The 19,538-nt window shown below is 40.1% G+C and overlaps 1 protein-coding gene across 1 annotated transcript; it reads left to right on the top strand.

The window, feature by feature from the left end:
- The first annotated feature begins 8,879 nt into the window (after nucleotides 1-8,879).
- On the top strand, nucleotides 8,880-12,278 carry ACS12 (1-amino-cyclopropane-1-carboxylate synthase 12). Its single transcript, XM_078591873.1, has 4 exons — nucleotides 8,880-9,521; nucleotides 9,600-9,734; nucleotides 10,331-10,491; nucleotides 11,285-12,278. Exons 1-4 carry the CDS (start codon nucleotides 9,021-9,023, stop codon nucleotides 12,138-12,140), a joined length of 1,653 nt encoding a protein of 550 aa, XP_078447999.1. The 5' UTR covers nucleotides 8,880-9,020; the 3' UTR covers nucleotides 12,141-12,278.
- The last annotated feature ends 7,260 nt before the right edge of the window (nucleotides 12,279-19,538 follow it).

Below are 19,538 nucleotides of genomic sequence, written 5' to 3'. Positions count from 1 at the left end.
CAGAATCAACAAACTTATCACCGTGTGTTGCATTTTTATGCCCTCACTCTATTCCTTGGAAGAGTCTTTTCAAGCCATTCACACCCACACGATCAGTGCTAGAATTGGACCTCCTCTTTAGTTTCTCTAATTATCCTTGAATGTCTTCTAAACCTTCTCACCATCAAGTCTCACTAGTCAAGGGAGTGTCTTTAGAAGAAAGGAATAAGGGGGTGGGAGCGAGATGCCCAGATCTTTCTGGCATGGCACCTACTGAATTATTTATAATTTTTCAGGAATATAACGTAAGTATATCCATCAACATCTAGGATCTTATGCATGTGGTCCTTAGGGTGTATTTTAATATTTATTGCTCAACTACTATATCAAAATATGTTAATTAAAAAGAATCGATGAATAAAGTTTATAGCATGTGGCGTGTCAAGCTACACCTCATGCTCTAGAAGATACATAGTGATTGAAATGTCTCATGGAACCTTTACCACCATCAATTACTAAATATGTATGATTCTTCATCCACGAGAGACCACCAAATGACTTAGGGAATGGTTAACCATCAAACCAAAATCTGTCATTCTAACTTGCATTGATGCATTACAAAGATCAGTAGAGAACATACTCTTCAAAATCCTAACTACACTGTCCAGGGTTTGTTGCATCTTCTTCCTAACATCAATCTCCTCATATACTAGCAGGGAGGATGATCCCTTCTTGGCCACTCTATCCCCTTTGTGTACTTATTGATATATCTAAGCTAATAATTATTTGAATTCCATGATTAGAGATTTTTTTGTACTATTTTAAAGATAGTTGCCCGTCAACAAGATGTCCTTGGTGCCACAGGTCAGAAGATTACTTTGACGATGATGATTGTTAGGTGGTTGTGTGGTTATAAAGAGCATTTTATATAACAAAAATGACACAACCTAGTTGTTATGATAATCAAGCATATGATGTTGATTAAGTGATTGTTTTGTATTATTTTTAGAGAAGGAAGTAAAACCAGACAAAGAGGATACAAGATGATGATTGATGTACAGTCTGATGATGAGATAGTTCAGTTTTTTGTTGCCATATCTGGATTGGTGGTGGATTAGTGGAATGTTAGCCATGCTCTTTTTTTCTTATTTATGTGATGGATCATGTCACAATTAGCGGATCTATCAGAGTAACCATATATGAAGTCAGTTTGTGCTCAACTCTTCATTCCATAGAGAGATAAAGCAATCTTAAGCTTTGATTCCTTGCAATTCATTAAAGCATGCGTAAATGATCAAGGTTACCATGTGAATATATAATATGCCACCTGTAAGTCCAAATTTAGGGGTTTTATGTTGTTATTTTGATTCATATTTAACCAAATTTTTTTATGAAACTTTTACACTTAAATAATCTATAATTAATATAGGGAAAGTACGGGGTTGATCCACAGAGGCATAAATTTAATTTCATAATTGTTCTCAAGCTTGGAATGAAGGAAGTGGGTTTAAAAGTGAGAAATATAATTTCTGAGATTTTTATGGATTTTTAGTCAATTAATGTAAATTCGTATGATATAAATTGAAGCAGAAATCACTAAAAATATTTTAGACTAATTTTCATAATTTATTTAATACTAGAAATAGGAAATAATATTTTTTGAATTTAATTAGTACCAAAAAACACTAGAAATATTAAAAAATGAGAGTTAAATATTCTTTTCAAATATTTGTAAATGTAAAAATACTGAATATTGATTATATTAATTTTAGGGATTTTTTCTATTTTTTGGAATTTTTAAATATATAAAATAAGGAATATTTTCCGACTATCGCAGGTGGCAGCAGCGGAGCGGTGGCGAAACGGCGGCGGCGGCGGCGGTGGACCGGATGAGCCGGCGGTCCTTGTGTAGTCCGTACAGTGCTGGCCTTAGTGGGTCATTCCACTAAGGTTCAGCCGAATTTGGCTAAGTCAAGACAGCTGAATGGGCTACGCCCTATTGGGCTTGACCCAATATGGTCAGGACTTGGTGAATTTTTTTCGCCGTATATGATGGAATTCAAGCACGATTTTTTTTTTTGAAATTTGAAAGGAAGAATGAAGGATTATCTAGAGAGGGAATGTAATGGATTTTAGAGAGAGAAAGAAACAATTTTACAGAGAGAGAATGACTGAAATGAAGAGATAGAGAGAGAAAATGAAGAGAGAGTGTAGAAGAAGTTTGAGATAGAATTTGATGGTGCAAATGAAGGATACTTTTTATGAAATTTTGAGATGCTGAAATAGGGATATTTATGAAAATCTAGAGATATAATGAAATGATTCTAGAAAGAGAAAGTAGGGAAAATCAAATTTTTAGAGTGGGAAAATGATGGATTTTAAGAGTAAATGGATGGATGATGATGTGAAAATGGAAACCTAGGTTCCTGAAACCTCAATGAAAGTTTGGTGAGCCCTCAATGCTTCCTCTCAATTCTGGATGCTTATATTTTGCTAGGACCAGGCGTTTTTCAATGAAAACAAGAGATGAGATTGAATGAAAACTTGAACAAACTTACATTAAGCAGGTTTAACAACCTGGATTCTAAAATATGCCTTGTCCTGCAGGCCAGCCAATTGTTAGAACATGTCTAGAATGAGAGGAAATGAGGGAGGAAAAGAGTATCTATACCTTTTAGGAATTACTAAATACCCCTTTGGGCATTTTCTATTCTCTTTTCTTGCCATTTTGCCTCATTTTCTCCATTGGTTGAGAGCTTTGCCTTCTAATTTCCAGCTTGTTTCTTTTGTAAGGTGTTTGAAGTTCCAATAGGTAGGTCAGGTCATTGCCCAAGCCCCTATGATTTCTCTTTTAAAATCCCACAACACCGTTTCATCATTTCAGCCCATTTTGATAATCACTAAGCTCCCAAAAATTCTCTAATTTCCTTAGAATTGTATCTTTTTATTCCTGTAAATTTCTGCGCATTTGGAACCATAAAATACTCGTCAGTAATCAAACTGATTGACTTCATACAAGTCAATGAAGTTAGTGAAAAATAATCATAATATAGAAAAGTTAGAAATTCTGGCTAATGGATAAATATTTGGTTAATTCAAATAATAACATGATAAATTATAAATTAATAATACAAAACATCTAAAAAGTATGGAAATATATGTTAATTTATCATTTTATCACAACCTCACCTAAACTTGATATCCCCTTCCTCCAGAAGAAATAAGATACGATATCAACACGAAATGCTTTTTTATTAAGAGAAAATTTATGGTTTGACCAAGTTTTTTAGGAAACAATAAATAATATTTTATTTTTTCTTCTTCATACTATATAAAGATGGAATTTAACACATATTTTTAATTAAAAACATAGTACCAAAAATTAGTTCATTTAGCTATTAATGAACAGACTACTATAGCTATTTAATGAAAATAATTTATCCTCAAAAAACATATATGTTACTATTCGGGAAAATCTCACTTGCTGAAGCCACTTTATCTAACTACACTGGTCATTGCAGGAGTGAGGAGGAGGAATCTTATCCAAGTTGATATACCTACGATAGTACTTAATGAACTTTTATAGGTCTATCACAAAATTAAAATGCCAGAACTTATCTTTCAATCACATAGATCCTACCATATCTAAAAATAGACATATAAAAATGACTATTAAATTTCTTGTTAACTTAATGTCTTTATATCTAACCAGTGTAAAAAGATCATCATGTCTTGAAAGTGTCTGACATGTCTATAATTTTTTATTTAAAATGTAAATTTTCTCAAAATGTAATTTAAAATAATTAATATTTCCTGTCTTGGATGTACATTTGGTAAAAATTATTCAGTCGTAGTTTTGTCAGAACATGATTGTTTCCAATGCGTGGTTGAAGAATCTGATTTTCGTGGGCGGAAATTACTTGAATTTTATTTGATTGGACATATTGCATCTTGTTATCTTATCATATTTCATCTTTTGTGGTCCGTGAGCCAACCCATTCTGTGGTCCATTTAGATCATTCTGGTTTATATACCATTTCACACTTTCTTTGGGCATTATTTTCATTATACATATATTGAGAGGAAGATATTTATATTAAAATGATGGATAAAAGGGAGGATAAAAATAGAAATACCTGAAAATAAAGGGGAGAAAGAAAGTCAATTCAAGATACAAGAAAAGTATGCAAGGTTTCTGTAATTTATAAAAGAATCTATATCTTCATGAAATTCTGAAAATATAAGATTACATATGTTTTGATCTTCATTCACAATTAGGATTCTTTATCACCCATAATTATAGAATTATTTTCCATATCAGGGAGATGGAAGGGTATTATTAAGTAAGAGAAAGAGAAAGTGTCAGACGTGTACAGAGATTAAGGCATAGATACATGAACATGAGGAGAGGAAAAGAAAATAGACTGATGTTAAAATGAAAAAAAGATAGAAGAGATGGTTAGGTGTAGATGAGAATAAAGAGGTAGGGATAGAATTATAAAGTCACTACAAAAAAATACAAGAGCAAGCGCTGGATTCGGAGATGGTGCTTTCAAGATTGAAATTTGACTTAATATACTCATGGTATGATATATGGAGTATAACATATATATATATATATATATCATATCATATCAAGGAGGAGAGAGAGAGGGAGAGGAAGAGAGAGAGAGACTAATGTAATGACAAATAGATAAGCAATCATAAGATTTGATCTAGGTAAAAAGATTACATATTTAACTTATTATACTTCGTAGCGAGAGAGAGTTAGAGAGATAGAGTGAGGGATAGAGAGAGATAGATAGAGAGATAGATGGAGAGATAGAGTGAGGGAGAGAGAGAGAGAGAGTAAGAAAGGCAGGCAGAGAGAGACGGAGAGAAAGAGAGAAGAGATAGAGATGGAGAGATAGAGCGAGGGAGAGAGAGTAAGAGAGGCAGGCAGAGAGAGATAGAGAGAGAGAGGAGAGAGAGATGGAGAGATAGAGTGAGGGAGAGAGGGAGTAAGAGAGGCAGGCAGAGAGAGACAGAGAGAGATGGAGAGATATAGTGGGGGAGAGAGGGAGTAAGAGAGGCAGGCAGAGAGAGACAGAGAGAGAGATGGAGAGATATAGTGAGGGAGAGAGGGAGTAAGAGAGGCAGGCAGAGAGAGACAGAGAGAGAGATGGAGAGATAGAGTGAGAGAGAGAGAGTAAGAGAAGCAGGCAGAGAGAGACAGAGAGAGAGAAGAGAGAGAGGTGAAGAGATAGAGGGAGAGAGAGGGGGTAAGAGAGGCAGGCGGAGAGAGAGAAAAGTGAGAGAGAGAGAAAAAGACAGATAGACATACAGAGAGAGAGAGAGAGAGTGACATACATAGAGAGTGTGAGGGAGATAAAGACACAGAGAGAGAGAGGGAGAGAGAGAGAGAGAGAGAGAGAGAGAGAGAGAGAGAGAGAGAGAGAGAGACTGACATACATAGAGAGTGTGAGGGAGAGAAAGACACACATAGAGAGAGAGAGACTGACATACATAGAGAGTGTGAGGGAGAGAAAGACACAGAGAGAGAGAGAGAGAGACTGACATACATAGAGAGTGTGAGGGAGTGAAAGACACAGAGAGTGAGAGGTAGATCGAGAGAGAGAGGTAGATCGAGAGAGAGAGAGAGAGAGAGAGAGAGAGAGAGAGAGAGAGAGAGAGAGAGAGAGAGAGAGAGAGAGAGAGAGAGAGAGAGAGAGAGAGAGAGAGAGAGAGAGAGAGAGAGAGAGAGAGAGAGAGAGAGAGAGAGAGAGAGAGAGAGAGAGAGAGAGAGAGAGAGAGAGAGAGAGAGAGAGAGAGAGAGAGAGAGAGAGAGAGAGAGAGAGAGAGAGAGAGAGAGAGAGAGAGAGAGAGAGAGAGAGAGAGAGAGAGAGAGAGAGAGAGAGAGACTGACATACATAGAGAGTGTGAGGGAGAGAAAGACACAGAGAGAGAGAGAGAGAGAGAGAGAGAGAGAGAGACTGACATACAGAGAGAGTGTGAGGGAGAGAAAGACAGAGAGAGAGAGAGAGAGAGAGAGAGAGAGAGAGAGAGAGAGAGAGAGAGAGAGAGAGAGAGAGAGAGAGAGAGAGAGAGAGAGAGAGAGAGACTGACATACATAGAGAGTGTGAGGGAGTGAAAGACACAGAGAGTGAGAGGTAGATCGAGAGAGAGAGAGAGAGAGAGAGAGAGAGTGAGAGCGAGGAGAGAGACTGCAGAAGACAGAGACAAAGAGTGAGGGAGAGGAGCAGGCAGAGAGAGGGAGAAAGAGAGAGAGAATGAGGGAGAGGAGCAGGCAGAGAGGGAGAAAGAGACAGAGAGAATGAGGGAGAGAGTGAGTGAGAGAGATAGAGAGAGGCAGGCAGAGAGAGACAGAGGGGGAGGGGGAAGAGACAGGCTGGCAGGCAGACCGAGAGAGATAGAGAGGGAGAGATAAAATGAGAGAGCGAGTGTATGAGAGCGAGGGAGAGTGATAAACAGAGAGGGAGGGAGGGGGAGAAGTTGGCAAAGAGATAAATGCGTGAGTGAGAGAGATAGACAGAGAGTGAGGACAGGAAGGGGGGAAGAGGGAGAGAGATAGACTGAGAGTGAGGGTGGTAGGAGAGATAGATAGATAGAGCGGCATGGAGAGATAGATAGATAGAGAGAGACAGAGACAGAAAGATAGAGAGAGATAGATAGATAGAGAAAGACAGAGATAGATGGATAGATATAGAGAGAGAGAGAGAGACAGAGAGACAGGCTGATAGAAAGATAAATAGAGAGAGAGAGAGAGACAGGGAGATAGAGAGAGACAGAGAGACAGGCTGATAGAAAGATAAATAAAAAGAGAGAGAGACAGGGAGATAGAAAGAGACAGAGAGACAGGGAGATATATATAAGATAGATAGAGAGATAGAGAGATAGAGATGTAGAGAGATAGATAGAGAGGCATAGAGAGATAGATAGAGAGTGACAGAGATAGAAAGATAGAGAGGGACAGAGAGAGAGATAGATAGATGGATATATATATAGAGAGACAGAGAGCAGGGAGATAGAAAGATAAATAAAGAGAGAGAGACAGGGAGATATATATATATATTTATAAGATAGACAGAGAGAGACAGAGAGACAGAGAGACAGAGAGACAGAGAGACAGAGAGATAGATAGATAGAGAGGCAGATAGAGAGATAGAGAGATAGAGAGATAGAGAGATAGAGAGATAGAGAGATAGAGAGATAGAGAGATAGAGAGATAGAGATAAATAGATAGATAGATAGAGAGATACAGAGACAGGGAGAGATAGATAGATAGATAGAGCCAGAGAGACAGAGATAGATAAGGAGAAACAGAGAGACAGGGAGAGAGATAGATAGATAGAGAGATACAATGAGACAGGGAGAGATAGATAGATAGAGAGACACAATGAGACAGGGAGAGATAGATAGATAGAGAGAGCCAGAGAGACAGATAGATAGGGAGAAACAGAGAGACAGGGAGAGAGAGAGAGATAGATAGATAGATAGATAGATAGATAGATAGATAGATAGATAGATAGATAGATAGAGAGAGAGAGAGACAACGAGACAGGGAGAGATAGATATAGAGAGAGACAGAGAGATATATAGATAGATAGAGATAGATATAGAGAGAGACAGAGAGACATATAGATAGATAGAGATAGATAGAGATAGATATAGAGAGAGACAGAGAGATATATAGATAGATAGAGATAGAGAGACAGAGAGAGATAGATAGATAGACAGAGAGAGAGACAATGAGACATGGAGAGATAGATAGATAGAGAGGGACAATGAGACAGGGATAGAGAGAGAGATAGATAGATAGAGAAACAGAGAGCCAGGGAGACAGGGAGACAGAGAGATAAATACATAGAGAGAGACAGAAAAACAGTGAAAGAGACAGGAAAAAAAAAAAATCATCCAAGGTTGAGGTTAGAGAACGTTGGGGGCCCCCTTCAGGTCTGTCCCGTATCAGATTCTCTCACTACCGCCTCTCGTTCACAATCTCCCTATCCGTCCCCCCCCCCTTCTTCTCCGCCGCAAGAACCACTTCCGACCGTCATCCTTGCCGTCCAACCTCCCCACATTCCACATCCAACGGCCACAAACGCTCCAGTCCGTTCTCCAATCGTTGACTCAGCAAGTCCGACCGACAGCGACAGTCCTCACCCGCTAAAAATAAAAAAAACAAAAAAAACCCCTCGCAAAAGACAATACTACCCCCCCCTCCCTTCCCGCCTCTTTTTAAAACTGGCCCTCACAACCAAGGGTAATATCATCATTTTCGTCTAACGGCCGTCATCCACGCCGTCCAACCCCCCATTCCCGATCCAACGGCCGTCTCCACTCACCCGCTAAAAATTAAAAAAAAAATAAAAAAACCCTCACAAAAGCCAATACTACCGCCACCCCTCTTTTTAAACTGGCCCTCACAACCAAGAATAATATCGTCTTTTCGTTTCTAACGGCCGTCATCCTCCTTGTCCAACCCCCCTTATTCCCCATCCAACGGCCGTCTCCACTCACCCTCTATAAATAAAAAAAAAAAAATAAACAAATAAAAAAACCCCAAGTAAGCCAATACTACCCCATATCCCCTCCCTTACCGCCCGCCCTCTTTTCAAACTGGCCCTCACAACCAAGGGTAATATCGTCATTTCGTTTCTAACGGCCATCATCCTCCCCGTCGAACCCCTGTAATATCGTCATTTTTTTTATATATAAAAAAATAAAAAAACAACCTAACAAAAGACCATACTACCCCCACCCTCTTTTCAAACCCCACGCAACGACAGCCGTCGATCCGTCCCAGTCGGGCCCACCAACAACCAAGGGTACTCTCGTCATTTCAGTGTCCTTAGTGGCCCCACCCCCCCCTCTGAGAGACAAAAATCTCTCCCCCCCCCCCACACGCCACCACAACCATCGGCCCGGAGCTTCTCTCTCTTCTTTCTCTCTCTACTTTCTCTCTCTTCGGGAGGGGGAGAAGAGAATGGGGGCCAAGCTCGAGCTCGAAGACGACTAGCTCCGATCGGCCTCTTCTTCGGATGCCATTGAAGCCCTCGCGCGGCGGCGCAAACGGCGGCGGCGGCGGCGGAAACGGCGGCGGCGGCGGCGGAACGGCGATGAGGATAATAGTACCGTTGCAAGGAGTTGTGCAGGGAAGAGGGGGGCTGGTGCTCGGCTCAGTCATCCCCTGCGCGCTCTTCTACTTCCTGCAGTTGTACCTCAAGCGGAAGCGCTCTTCTTCTTCTTCTTCGCCTTCTTCTCCGTCGCCTTCTCCATCTTCCCCCCCTTCCGGACCTTCCCCTTCTACCTCTTCCAGCGATCTCCCCGCCCTCGCCGCTGGAATCTCCCGATCCCTCTCCAGAACCCTCCTCTCCCCCCGCGGCTCCTTCTCCCCCGCTCAAATCTCCTCCCGCGCTTCCTGCATTGTCCGCTCCGGCGAGTCCGCCTACTACGCCGGCTTGCGACGGGCCTCCGCCGATCCCTACCACCCCGTTTCTAATCCTGATGGGGTTATTCAGCTCGGATTGGCCGAGAACACGGTAGATTTTGCTCTGCCCTTTCTCCCTTCTTCTGGGTTTTTCCCGTCCCGGCTTACCATCTTGATTGATTTAGAGCAGCTGTCGCTTGATTTGGTGGGTGAATGGCTCGCTTGTCATCTGAGGGATTCCTTGCTGGATGATGATCGCGCCTCTTTCAACATCAATGGGCTCGCCACTTATCAGCCTTTCGACGGATTGATGGAATTGAAGAGTGTAAGCTGAAAATTCGTGTTTTTTTCTCTGCGTTTGGTTTCCACGTTCGTGTTCTTTGTGAAATTCGTCATATTTTCTGTGTTTTTGTTTCTTGTACGATTCTTTGACGTTCAAATTTGGAACAGACGTCTAATTTCTTCAGTCTTTGAACAGAGGTCTGGTGAATTTTCCCGATTAAGTTACCAGAAGTGAGTTCCTGCATAAAAGGTTATGTATACCTGAAATTAGATTTGTGAGAATGAAGAAAATATATGTTAGCCGAATAATCAGGGACCATAAGCTAGAAATCTTTTCTGCTATGATATATGTATAACTGATTCAAGTTAAAAGCAGCCAGACTTTTTAATTCTTTGTATATTCTTCGGGAGGTCTGGTATGGTGGCACATTTGTTTCGACGATGATGACTGTAAAATAATCTCATTAATCATTAAAACTAATGCTTCTTGTTTCTGATTTTAAGTACCCCTGATTTGTACCCCGGCTAGTTTATGATTGTGGAAATAGAATGAATGATATTAAACTTTATTTCTTTTTTCAAGGAACTTAATTTAAAAATACAATTCTTATTTCAACGTGCTCTTGCTATTTTTTCCAGGCAGTCTCGATGTTCATGTCCCAAATCATGCAAACATCTGCGTACTTCAATCCGGCAAATTTGGTTCTCACCGCAGGCGCTACACCTGCGATTGAGATACTCAGTTTCTGCTTGGCAGATCCTGGGAATGCCTTCCTTGTCCCATCCCCATACTATCCAGGGTGAGTGTTTCGATCTTATATTCATTCGACATTCTTTCACTGCTCCAGATTAGTGACTCTCTCACTACCCATCTCACTCTCTCTCTACCTGGGTGATTGGTTCTCTCAATCCCCTTTCTACTTTCTCTTTCGACCCTGGTTCAGTGTTTTTCACCCTGCACATTCCATTTTCTTTCTCTACCCGATGTGAGTGTTTCACTACCCATGCCACTTTCCCTCTCTACCCTGGGTTTTTTTTTCTCACTACACATCCCACCTTTTTCTCCGTAAACTAGTTTAGTATTTCACTTCCCATGCCACTTTCTCTCACCACTCGGTTGAGTGACTCTCTCACTACCCATCCCCCTTGATCTCACCACCCGGGGTGAAAGATTCTCTCACTACCCATCCATTTTCTCTCTCCAACTTAGTTAAGTGTTTCTCTCACTACCCATCCCCCTTAATCTCACCACCCGGGGTGAAAGATTCTCTCACTACCCATCCATTTTCTCTCTCCAACTTAGTTAAGTGTTTCTCTCACTACCCATCCCCCTTGATCTCACCACCCGGGGTGAAAGATTCTCTCACTACCCATTCATTTTCTGTCTCCAACTTAGTTAAGTGTTTCTCTCACCATCCATCCCCACGCTCTCTCTCTATACATCAGGTGAGTGGTTCTCTCACTATCCATCCCCCCACTCTCTCTCTACACCAGGTGAGAGATTCTCTCACTACCCACCGCACTTTCGGTCACTATCCTGAGAGATTGGCTCTCTCTTTTTCTCCACTGCTAACCAGGATCCTGCTCTCCCAGATTTGACAGGGACATAAAGTCACGAAGTGGCGTGGAGCTGATCCCTGTGCCTTGCAGAAGCGCGGACAACTTCAACCTGAGTATCGCCTCTCTGGAGAGAGCCTACAGCCAGGCCAAGAAGAGAGGGACAAAGGTCCGAGGAGTGCTCATCTCCAACCCAGCCAACCCGGTCGGCAACCTCCTGAACCGCGACACTCTCTACGGTCTCCTCGACTTCGCCAGAGAGAAGAACATCCACATCATCTCTGATGAAATATTTGCTGGGTCCACCTTCAACGGCCAGGATTTCATCAGCATGGCAGATATTTTGGAGACTGACGACTTTGACCGGGCCAGGGTCCACATAATCTACGGTCTCTCCAAGGACCTCTGCCTCCCTGGATTCAGACTTGGCGTGATCTACTCTTCAAATGAGAATGTCCTCTCCGTGGCAGCCCGATTGGCTAGATTCTCATCAGCCTCGGTCCCAATCCAACGGCTGCTGGCGGCTATGATCTCAGATTCAGGGTTTATCAGTAAATTTGCAGTAGTCAACCGGCGGCGGCTGGCGAGGATGTATGGACTGTTCGTTGACGGGCTGAAGCGGCTGGGCGTTGACTGCGCAGTCAGCAGTGGGGGGTTCTTCTGCTGGGCCAATCTCAGCCGTTACATAAGATCATACGGTGAGAAGGGGGAGATGGAGCTGTGGGAGAAGCTGTTGACCGTGGCAAAGGTCAACGTCACCCCTGGTTCGGCTTGCCACTGCATCGAGCCGGGCTGGTTCCGTTGCTGCTTCGCGGCGTTGACTGAGAAGGAGGTCCCCCTGGTCATGGAGCGGCTCGAGAGGGTCCTTAGCAGCCATGTGGCTGCCCATTGAAGCCCTGTTCATTCTTGGTCTAATAATCAGGAGGAGTAATCACATCTACTTGGCGTATTCTCTTCCCAGTAGGGAGTATTTTTCTTCTTTAGCACATTAATGTATATTCCATGGTCTAAAGTCTTTCCTTTTATTTTATTTATCTGGATATGGATGGAGATGGATCAACATGAATCAATACATGTATGGGCCAACGGTACATGCAAGAAAAAATTCTGTCTTGCTCACAACATTTCGGCTGAAAAGCAGTCTCAGTTTTTACTCAGCATGAGTTTTTTACATAGGAATGAGGATAACACACCATTCAGAGGATATAAAGTGTGTAAATTCCAATGATTCATATCATTGTGCTTCATTACAGAAGAATTCAGGATTCAATGATGAAATAAACATTTTATCCTGCAGTAATGAGCACTTGGTTTCTGTGGAGAACATTCAATGACCCTATAATTTTGACCATCAAGAACTCCATAACAAATTATTGTTGTTGAAAGAATGAACCAGACAAAGATAAAATGTCAAGGGAAAGGTCATGGTAGAAGAGTATAAGCCGAAGTCATGAACATCCCATTATAGAAGCCACTAAAAGGAAAAGAATCCATTTTTGGAGATAGGCATTTTAGATCCTTTCCATGTCAGTACACCACCTTAAATGGAGATAGGCATACCTTAGGAATTTTAATCCATCAAGCTATGAGAGCATTTTAGATGCAAGATCTCAAGAAAAGTGGAAGAATCAACTCAAGAAAAGTGCAAGGTCTCAAGAAAATTTTAATCCATGCAAATAGTATTGAAATGGAGGATAAGAAATATGATTCAAAGATTCTTCCATGTAGTGATCGTAAAAGTATTGAGGGAATTGAATTATGCATGAGGATGATTTAACAAAACGCTAATCAAATTGGTGAAGGTGAAGATACAGAAATAGAAAACCATGATTATATTATAGTTATCAAATGAGAGATATCATGCTTCTAGACATCACACTAGAGATTATATAATCGTAAATCTTAGATATAGGGGTAGGAATAAGTCCTTAAATTGTCACCAACTTGTCCATATAAAATGTAAGAAACATGTAACACCTCTAAGTTGATTCTGATTTTAATCATTAAATATTTAGACTAAAAATTTGAAATTTATTATTTTTTACTTAAAAAATCACAAAAATATTTCATCGTTAATCTAAGTATGAAAACATCCTTTATTAACTTTGCATGACGTGGGACTCCCACAATGAGAAAAATAAGAGTAAACAAATGCAGTTTTTGCGCCAAACATTCTCACAGGATACATAATGGTCAGAATACTATCTTTATATTACTTTATAATTAATATGTGTGCATTAAATGTGGGATGGGCATGAAATTACGAAGCATTTACATAATGGTATTTAAATGATTATTTTGAATGTTATGGCCGACATACAAAGTGCAGCAACAGTCCCATAAGTCACAGTATGATGCAAGATTTTTCATGTCTGATGTTGATACATTCTATGGATACCTTTAGTAATTTTAATTGAATTTACAGCATGGACCTCTGATAACAATCACCATGGAGCACTTCATGGTCCACTATCTGATAATCCAAAAGAATTATAATCCTAAATTTTAGCTATGGATGGTATCTCTATCCTCAAGTAATATACTTTAGGGATACAAACATCAAATCCTGAAACAAATTTTTTTTTATGGCAGAAAACATGGTGCCGGGTACGACCAACCCTGGGGTTTTGCCCGTAGACCAATCCATCCGTGCCCTAGATGCCACCCAGGGGGTTTTTATTTATATAGTGTGTCTGTCAATGTCTATAGGCGTGGAACGAGTGTAAATATCCCAATTACACTCGGATCCCACTCGTCCACGCCCATGTGGATAAAAGAGAAGATACACAAATGATACCGTGCAGGCGCTCGGGGAAGTGTGCTCGTCGTCGTCCCACCAGAGCCGGCCCACGATGTCGATGGAGTTCGGGAGATGTCCTTGCCCCCATCAAGTGGGATCGATGAAGTGCGTGGTGAGTTCTCTAGTCGAGGTGGGCGCAGTCCATCCCTCCAGTCCCAGTGTTCCATGCAATCCTCCAATCCCTCGGGCCGTCCGTCACGAGGATGCGTCATGTGCAAAGGGACGGCATGCCAAGATGATCGACGCGATAACAGCCTCTAGCTATCGAAGGGAGCGCCTGCCAAGAAAGAATCTGAAACAATTTAGAAACTCATTAAGCAAAGTTGCTAAATTTTCAACCACATGAAACAATCGATATTCGTTGAAGATTTGAGACCCATAAAATTCAAGTGGATCCAAAATTAAATGATAAGAGAACTTTTGTTGGGACAAAATTTCACCTAAATGAGAGGCTCTTATGTTCGCATAATTATTCCTCTAAACCCTTTGAATTGGGGATAATAAGATCTTCCCTATGGGAATCAAACAAGTAGACGATTTCCTTTGAATCCTAGGACAATTTTAAAGTTATATTTAACATTGTTATATTGGATAAATTGATTAATAGTTGATTTTATATTTCAAGATATCATTACATATTGTCCCTTTCAGTTGATTGAAAGACATTTCATCATTCAGTTATTTGAAATTTCCAAAGTTCCTTTTTTTAATATTATATTAGGTTCTTAAGGTATGCCATAAGAGGGGAAGTGTGAATTAGGTTCTCAAATTTTTATACATTCTAATATAGTTAACAATGTGAAGTACTACTGTCTATATCTATAGGTAATGAGATAGAGGATATGTTAGACTCATTTATTTTATTATACAATTTATCCTAGTCCTTAAAGTTATTTGGTGTATAAACCTAAAGTGATGATGAGCCCAAACAAACTTAGTGTGAATTCCCCCTAAGAAAAACACTTAAATAAGGCGTTACAAGAATACCAAGAAGAAAGTTGGTAAATATCTGCCTTCTGATGTAACACGACGGACGCCGAGATTGAGCGGCTCGTGTTACACCACAGGGAGGGCAAAGGCAGTAATGTCATGTAGTGGAGACAACTAGTGCGGATGTAATGCAAGTGATGGTGCAACGATAAAAACCACTAAGAAGTATAAATTCGGCGTCGACGAACACAAACGACCACACTTAAGAATGCCACTAGGCTCTTGATGACCCGGACGATGGGTTGAGGGCTGACGGTGTGATTACGACTATTGCCGCTCGTGCCTGCACCGTGCAAAGTGCCAACCAAGATCGTACCGATAGAAACCTAATCCCACTGATGTATTCCTATCTATCACTAACCTAACCTGGCGATAGAGAAATTGTTCGGAGGCACTGAAAGAAATAATATAATGCCGAGAGGGAGTTGACGGGCATACCAGGAGCAGTAGGCTCAGGAGGTGTCTGATTCAGCAACCGTGAAAGGTGAGCAACACGCAGGGCGATGACGACACAGGTAGGTGCGGCGGCGCAAGTAGGCGTGGCGGCGCAAGTAGGCGTGGCGGCGCAAGTAAGCGTGGCGGTGCAAGTAGGCGGCTAGACACAACGACATGCGTGATGGCAAGGCATTGTGGCAATGGGCACAGCGGTGAGGCGCAGCGATGACTGTAGCCACGAGCACGGTGGCGAAGTGCAACTTCGGGTGTAGTGACGGGTGTGGGGACGGCTGGGCATGACGGCGATGGCAGGGCACGGCGGTGGTGGTAGGGTGCGGTAATAGATGGCTGGCGGCCGCAATGGCGATTGCAGGGCATGGCGATGGCACGCGACTAGCGGCTGTGGCGGCAATGGCAGGGTGCGACGGCGACGACAGATGGCTGGCGGCTACGGCCGCGATGGCAGGACACAATGGCGGTGGAGGCAAGCGGCTGGCGGTCGCGGGCAGCTGGAATGACCGCTTGCTACTGCGGCAGCCGTGGGCTTTTTGGTGCCCATGCGCGGTGGCGGGCAGCCGCGGGCGGCCACGGGCAGCTCGGACGGCCATGGGCAGACCTAGGTGGCCGTGGGTGGGCCTAGGGCGGCCGCGGGCCTGGGACAGCGGCAGGCTGCCCTGGCGACCGCGGCCAGACCTGCACAATAACGGGCGAGCTAGGCGACTGCTAGCAGCGCTGGGCAGCTACTAGGCGGCCGCGAGCAGTTCTGGGTGGTCATGGGTGGCACTAGGCAGCCTTAGGAGCGGCAACTGGAGCTCCGGCAAAATCGGCGACGATGGCCGGAACTCTAGGGTTTTCTCTCTCTCCTAACTTTGTAGTGGCATTTTCATAAACATGATGAAAACTAAAAAATACTAAAAGATCAGGAAAAATCCTTCAAAAAATCACATTTTTTTCAATCTTTCTTCTCTTTTCTCTTCCTATGGGCAGGACCCACCTTTTATAGGGGCAAATATGGGCCTTCCCCTTAGAAATAAAGGGGAGAAGGCCCAATTGAAAGTAATTAGGGCCCCCTAATAGGAGAGAGAGACGCACTAACACGCCCACACATGCACTAACACACGCACAAACGTGTAGGTCCGTACAGTGGTTCAGACGCGTGCGAATAAACAAAAACAAACACATACGCGGCCGATATACATGGCCTACTAAACAAGGAAATTGCAAGGAAAGATAACGTCAAACCTTTGTGGGTTGTTGACGAGGCCGGGTACTCCGAAGGTTGGGTCTCGCGCGTGAGCCCTCGCTCGATGAACTGGTTCGACAGGGTCTTCGAAGCTGGATGGTCCCCCATCACCTTCTTTTTATTCATCCCCAAAGCTATCCCCTAGTTGAACCCCACAGCCTACTTGGATCCCATTAAACTCTGTATATTTGTTTTATCCCAAGTTTATAGGTAGACTAACTAATATAATAATTGAACTAATGAGATGTTTGATTTCCACCCTGAAATTTACTTTTTAAATGAAGCACATAAAATACACTGCAAAATTCACATTATATAGTTCGATAAAGTCATTCTTATCATGGCTGGACCATGTGTAAAGTTTATGATATCTTGATTAGATTCCTAACAGTTTCAAACATTGCCGAAATGACTTAGTGCATTCATTAGCACTCCCATTTCTAAAATTTTGATTCTATGAACCATATGAACTCGCTTAGCTTGTATATTAAAAAGGTGAAAACTTGGATTCACAACATAATATATAATTGAATGTGAAGAAAATAAAATTAAAATTTATAACACTGTAGATAAAATTGTCAAGTATGATAGCTGAAAATTTCACATTATATTGAATAGCAACTAAATTAAAATTTTATATTTCTTAAAAATTAATAATAATAAATACTCTCAGAATAATCTCACAGTTGAGTTAAAATTTGCATTCTTATAAAATTATAAATAAAACATATTAAGAAAGTCAACGTAATTTTTTTTCATAAAATTAGTAATCTATAATTATAATTTAAATTTTTATCATTGTTTTATGTTTTTCGTCTTAACATTGAAAATTGAGCCAAAGAATTAATACATAAAAAAATTAAATTAACTTTGTTTTATTTATTTAAGGTGTATTTCCTTGAAAGTATAATGCCAAATTAGATATGAAAAAAGTTTAGCAGTATAGATTTTTTCATGTCCTGTTTATTTCACACTTTTTTAAAATGATATAATGTCTAGATTTAGTTTTTGGGATGGAATTTATATTGATTCGTGTTTTAGTTATCAAATTTATATATTTTCATATTTTTTGTTGACAAAAACTCATGTAAAAATGCAATTTTATGATGTAATAACATTGTTTGTAAGAATTTATCCAATATCAATTGTGGATATACTTGTGTTGTGGAAAGGGAATAAAGTTAAATATTATGTTTTTAACACTATCCCATCGAATATTAAATACCGTAATCTAGTGTCATGTAAATTATTATCACTGATAAAAGTTCTACACTAGAAACAAATGAACTATCATGTAATGTAAATGAAAATAATTAATTTAACATGTGTTAAGGACCTGTAGTTTTTATTCTTATGAAAACTCAAGAATTATGACCTAGAGAATACAAATTGTGAATAAGATGCTCATGAAACATCATTTAACACTTAATTTTAATACTTAATATTGCGGTATTTTATCTAAAATTCAAAGCTATTAGATGAATGGTTAAAATTCCTAAATGAAAATTTCAAGCTTCACTTAAAACATTTTTACAAGGTTGAGTTTATATGTTATAATGAGAAACGTTTCGTACCATACTAAAAACCAAAAAAATATTATGAAAGCTTTTTTGAATGAAATGCACAGAAATAATCATCATGCCCATAAAGACAACTGAGCTTCCACAACACTGCTAATGGGCCAAACATGTATATTTTGTAGATAATATATTTTTTATCCAAAAAATATTTTATTCCTTTGATGATGAATGAAATAATGTCTAGCTTCTGAAATTTCTTATGGGAATTATTGGAGTCAAATTTTAAAAGGGAAAATGAGTCTAATACCAAATTTACAAGATTTATAGTGGATATTTATAGGTCTCAATTAAATAGTTTCATTGTGAATTTTGCTATTACTTTTAGTCCCTAAACATAGAATACCAGAATTCTCCTTCACAAAGGCAAGTTGAAGAGTGAAACAGTGAAAACTACATTTAAACAAAAATTAAAGGGGATTTTCAGAAATAAATTCAGAAATGAACCCGATTCCTGAAAACTATGGACATGAAACTCTCCTTATTAAAGTCTTATGTACTTATCAGAAACCAATACACATATGCGTAAAAAAGTTACCCTTAATTTGTAGTTCATTTTTTGATATATTTGACGATATTTAAGTTAAACAAAATAATGTATTTTCCATGCTGATTTAGTTTCACAATCAGTAGAAATCAGCCCTCTTAAGATATAATATTCCATTAATATCCTAGAATATGTCTTGAGGTAAAAAGGTCATAAAGAGAAAACATATGATTTTTTACTATTACTTTTTTCAGGTCCTTGAATGGATGCAAAAGCCTTTAGTACGTACAGAAAATATGATGGAAGTTAGGAATGAAAAGGGAACTAAATTCATTATTGTGACGAGTTATTCCTTGGTATCCAAAAGTTGACATGTATAACCAGATGTTGGTTTCATTAGTATTTTATTGAAAAATATGATTTCATCATGTGATTCTTTTTTTTTAAGCTGCCACAAATTTCATTAAAAAACCCTATATACTAAATGGAAAAAGTGAAGCTCACCTCCAGATATATTTAGGAATTGATATTTCATCATTATAGATATTAATTTATCAATTAAATAACAATGAATTTATTTCTGGGGATTAGGCCTCAATTGACTTCATCCAACCTCAATTGCACAGAACTGGATCAAATACGGATATGAATATGAAAAACATAGATAGAACTAAAACCATCACCATTGCATGGATTGAAACTGTGATTTCTTGGTTCCTGAAATGACCATCTAACTAGTAGAGAGTACATATCATCTC

Source organism: Wolffia australiana, chromosome 2 (assembly GCF_029677425.1).
Source record: "Wolffia australiana isolate 7733 chromosome 2, ASM2967742v1".
NCBI lineage: Eukaryota > Viridiplantae > Streptophyta > Magnoliopsida > Alismatales > Araceae > Wolffia > Wolffia australiana.
The sequence above is the reverse complement of the archived record's forward strand: the minus strand, read 5'-3'. Positions and strand labels throughout refer to the sequence as shown.

Coding starts and splice junctions, on each gene's coding strand:
- ACS12 (XM_078591873.1), top strand. CDS start 9,021: ATGCCATTGAAGCCCTCGCGCGGCGGCGCAAACGGCGGCGGCGGCGGC. Junction 9,522..9,599: donor TCGGATTGGCCGAGAACACG/GTAGATTTTGCT, acceptor GATTTAGAGCAG/CTGTCGCTTGATTTGGTGGG. Junction 10,492..11,284: donor CCATCCCCATACTATCCAGG/GTGAGTGTTTCG, acceptor CTGCTCTCCCAG/ATTTGACAGGGACATAAAGT.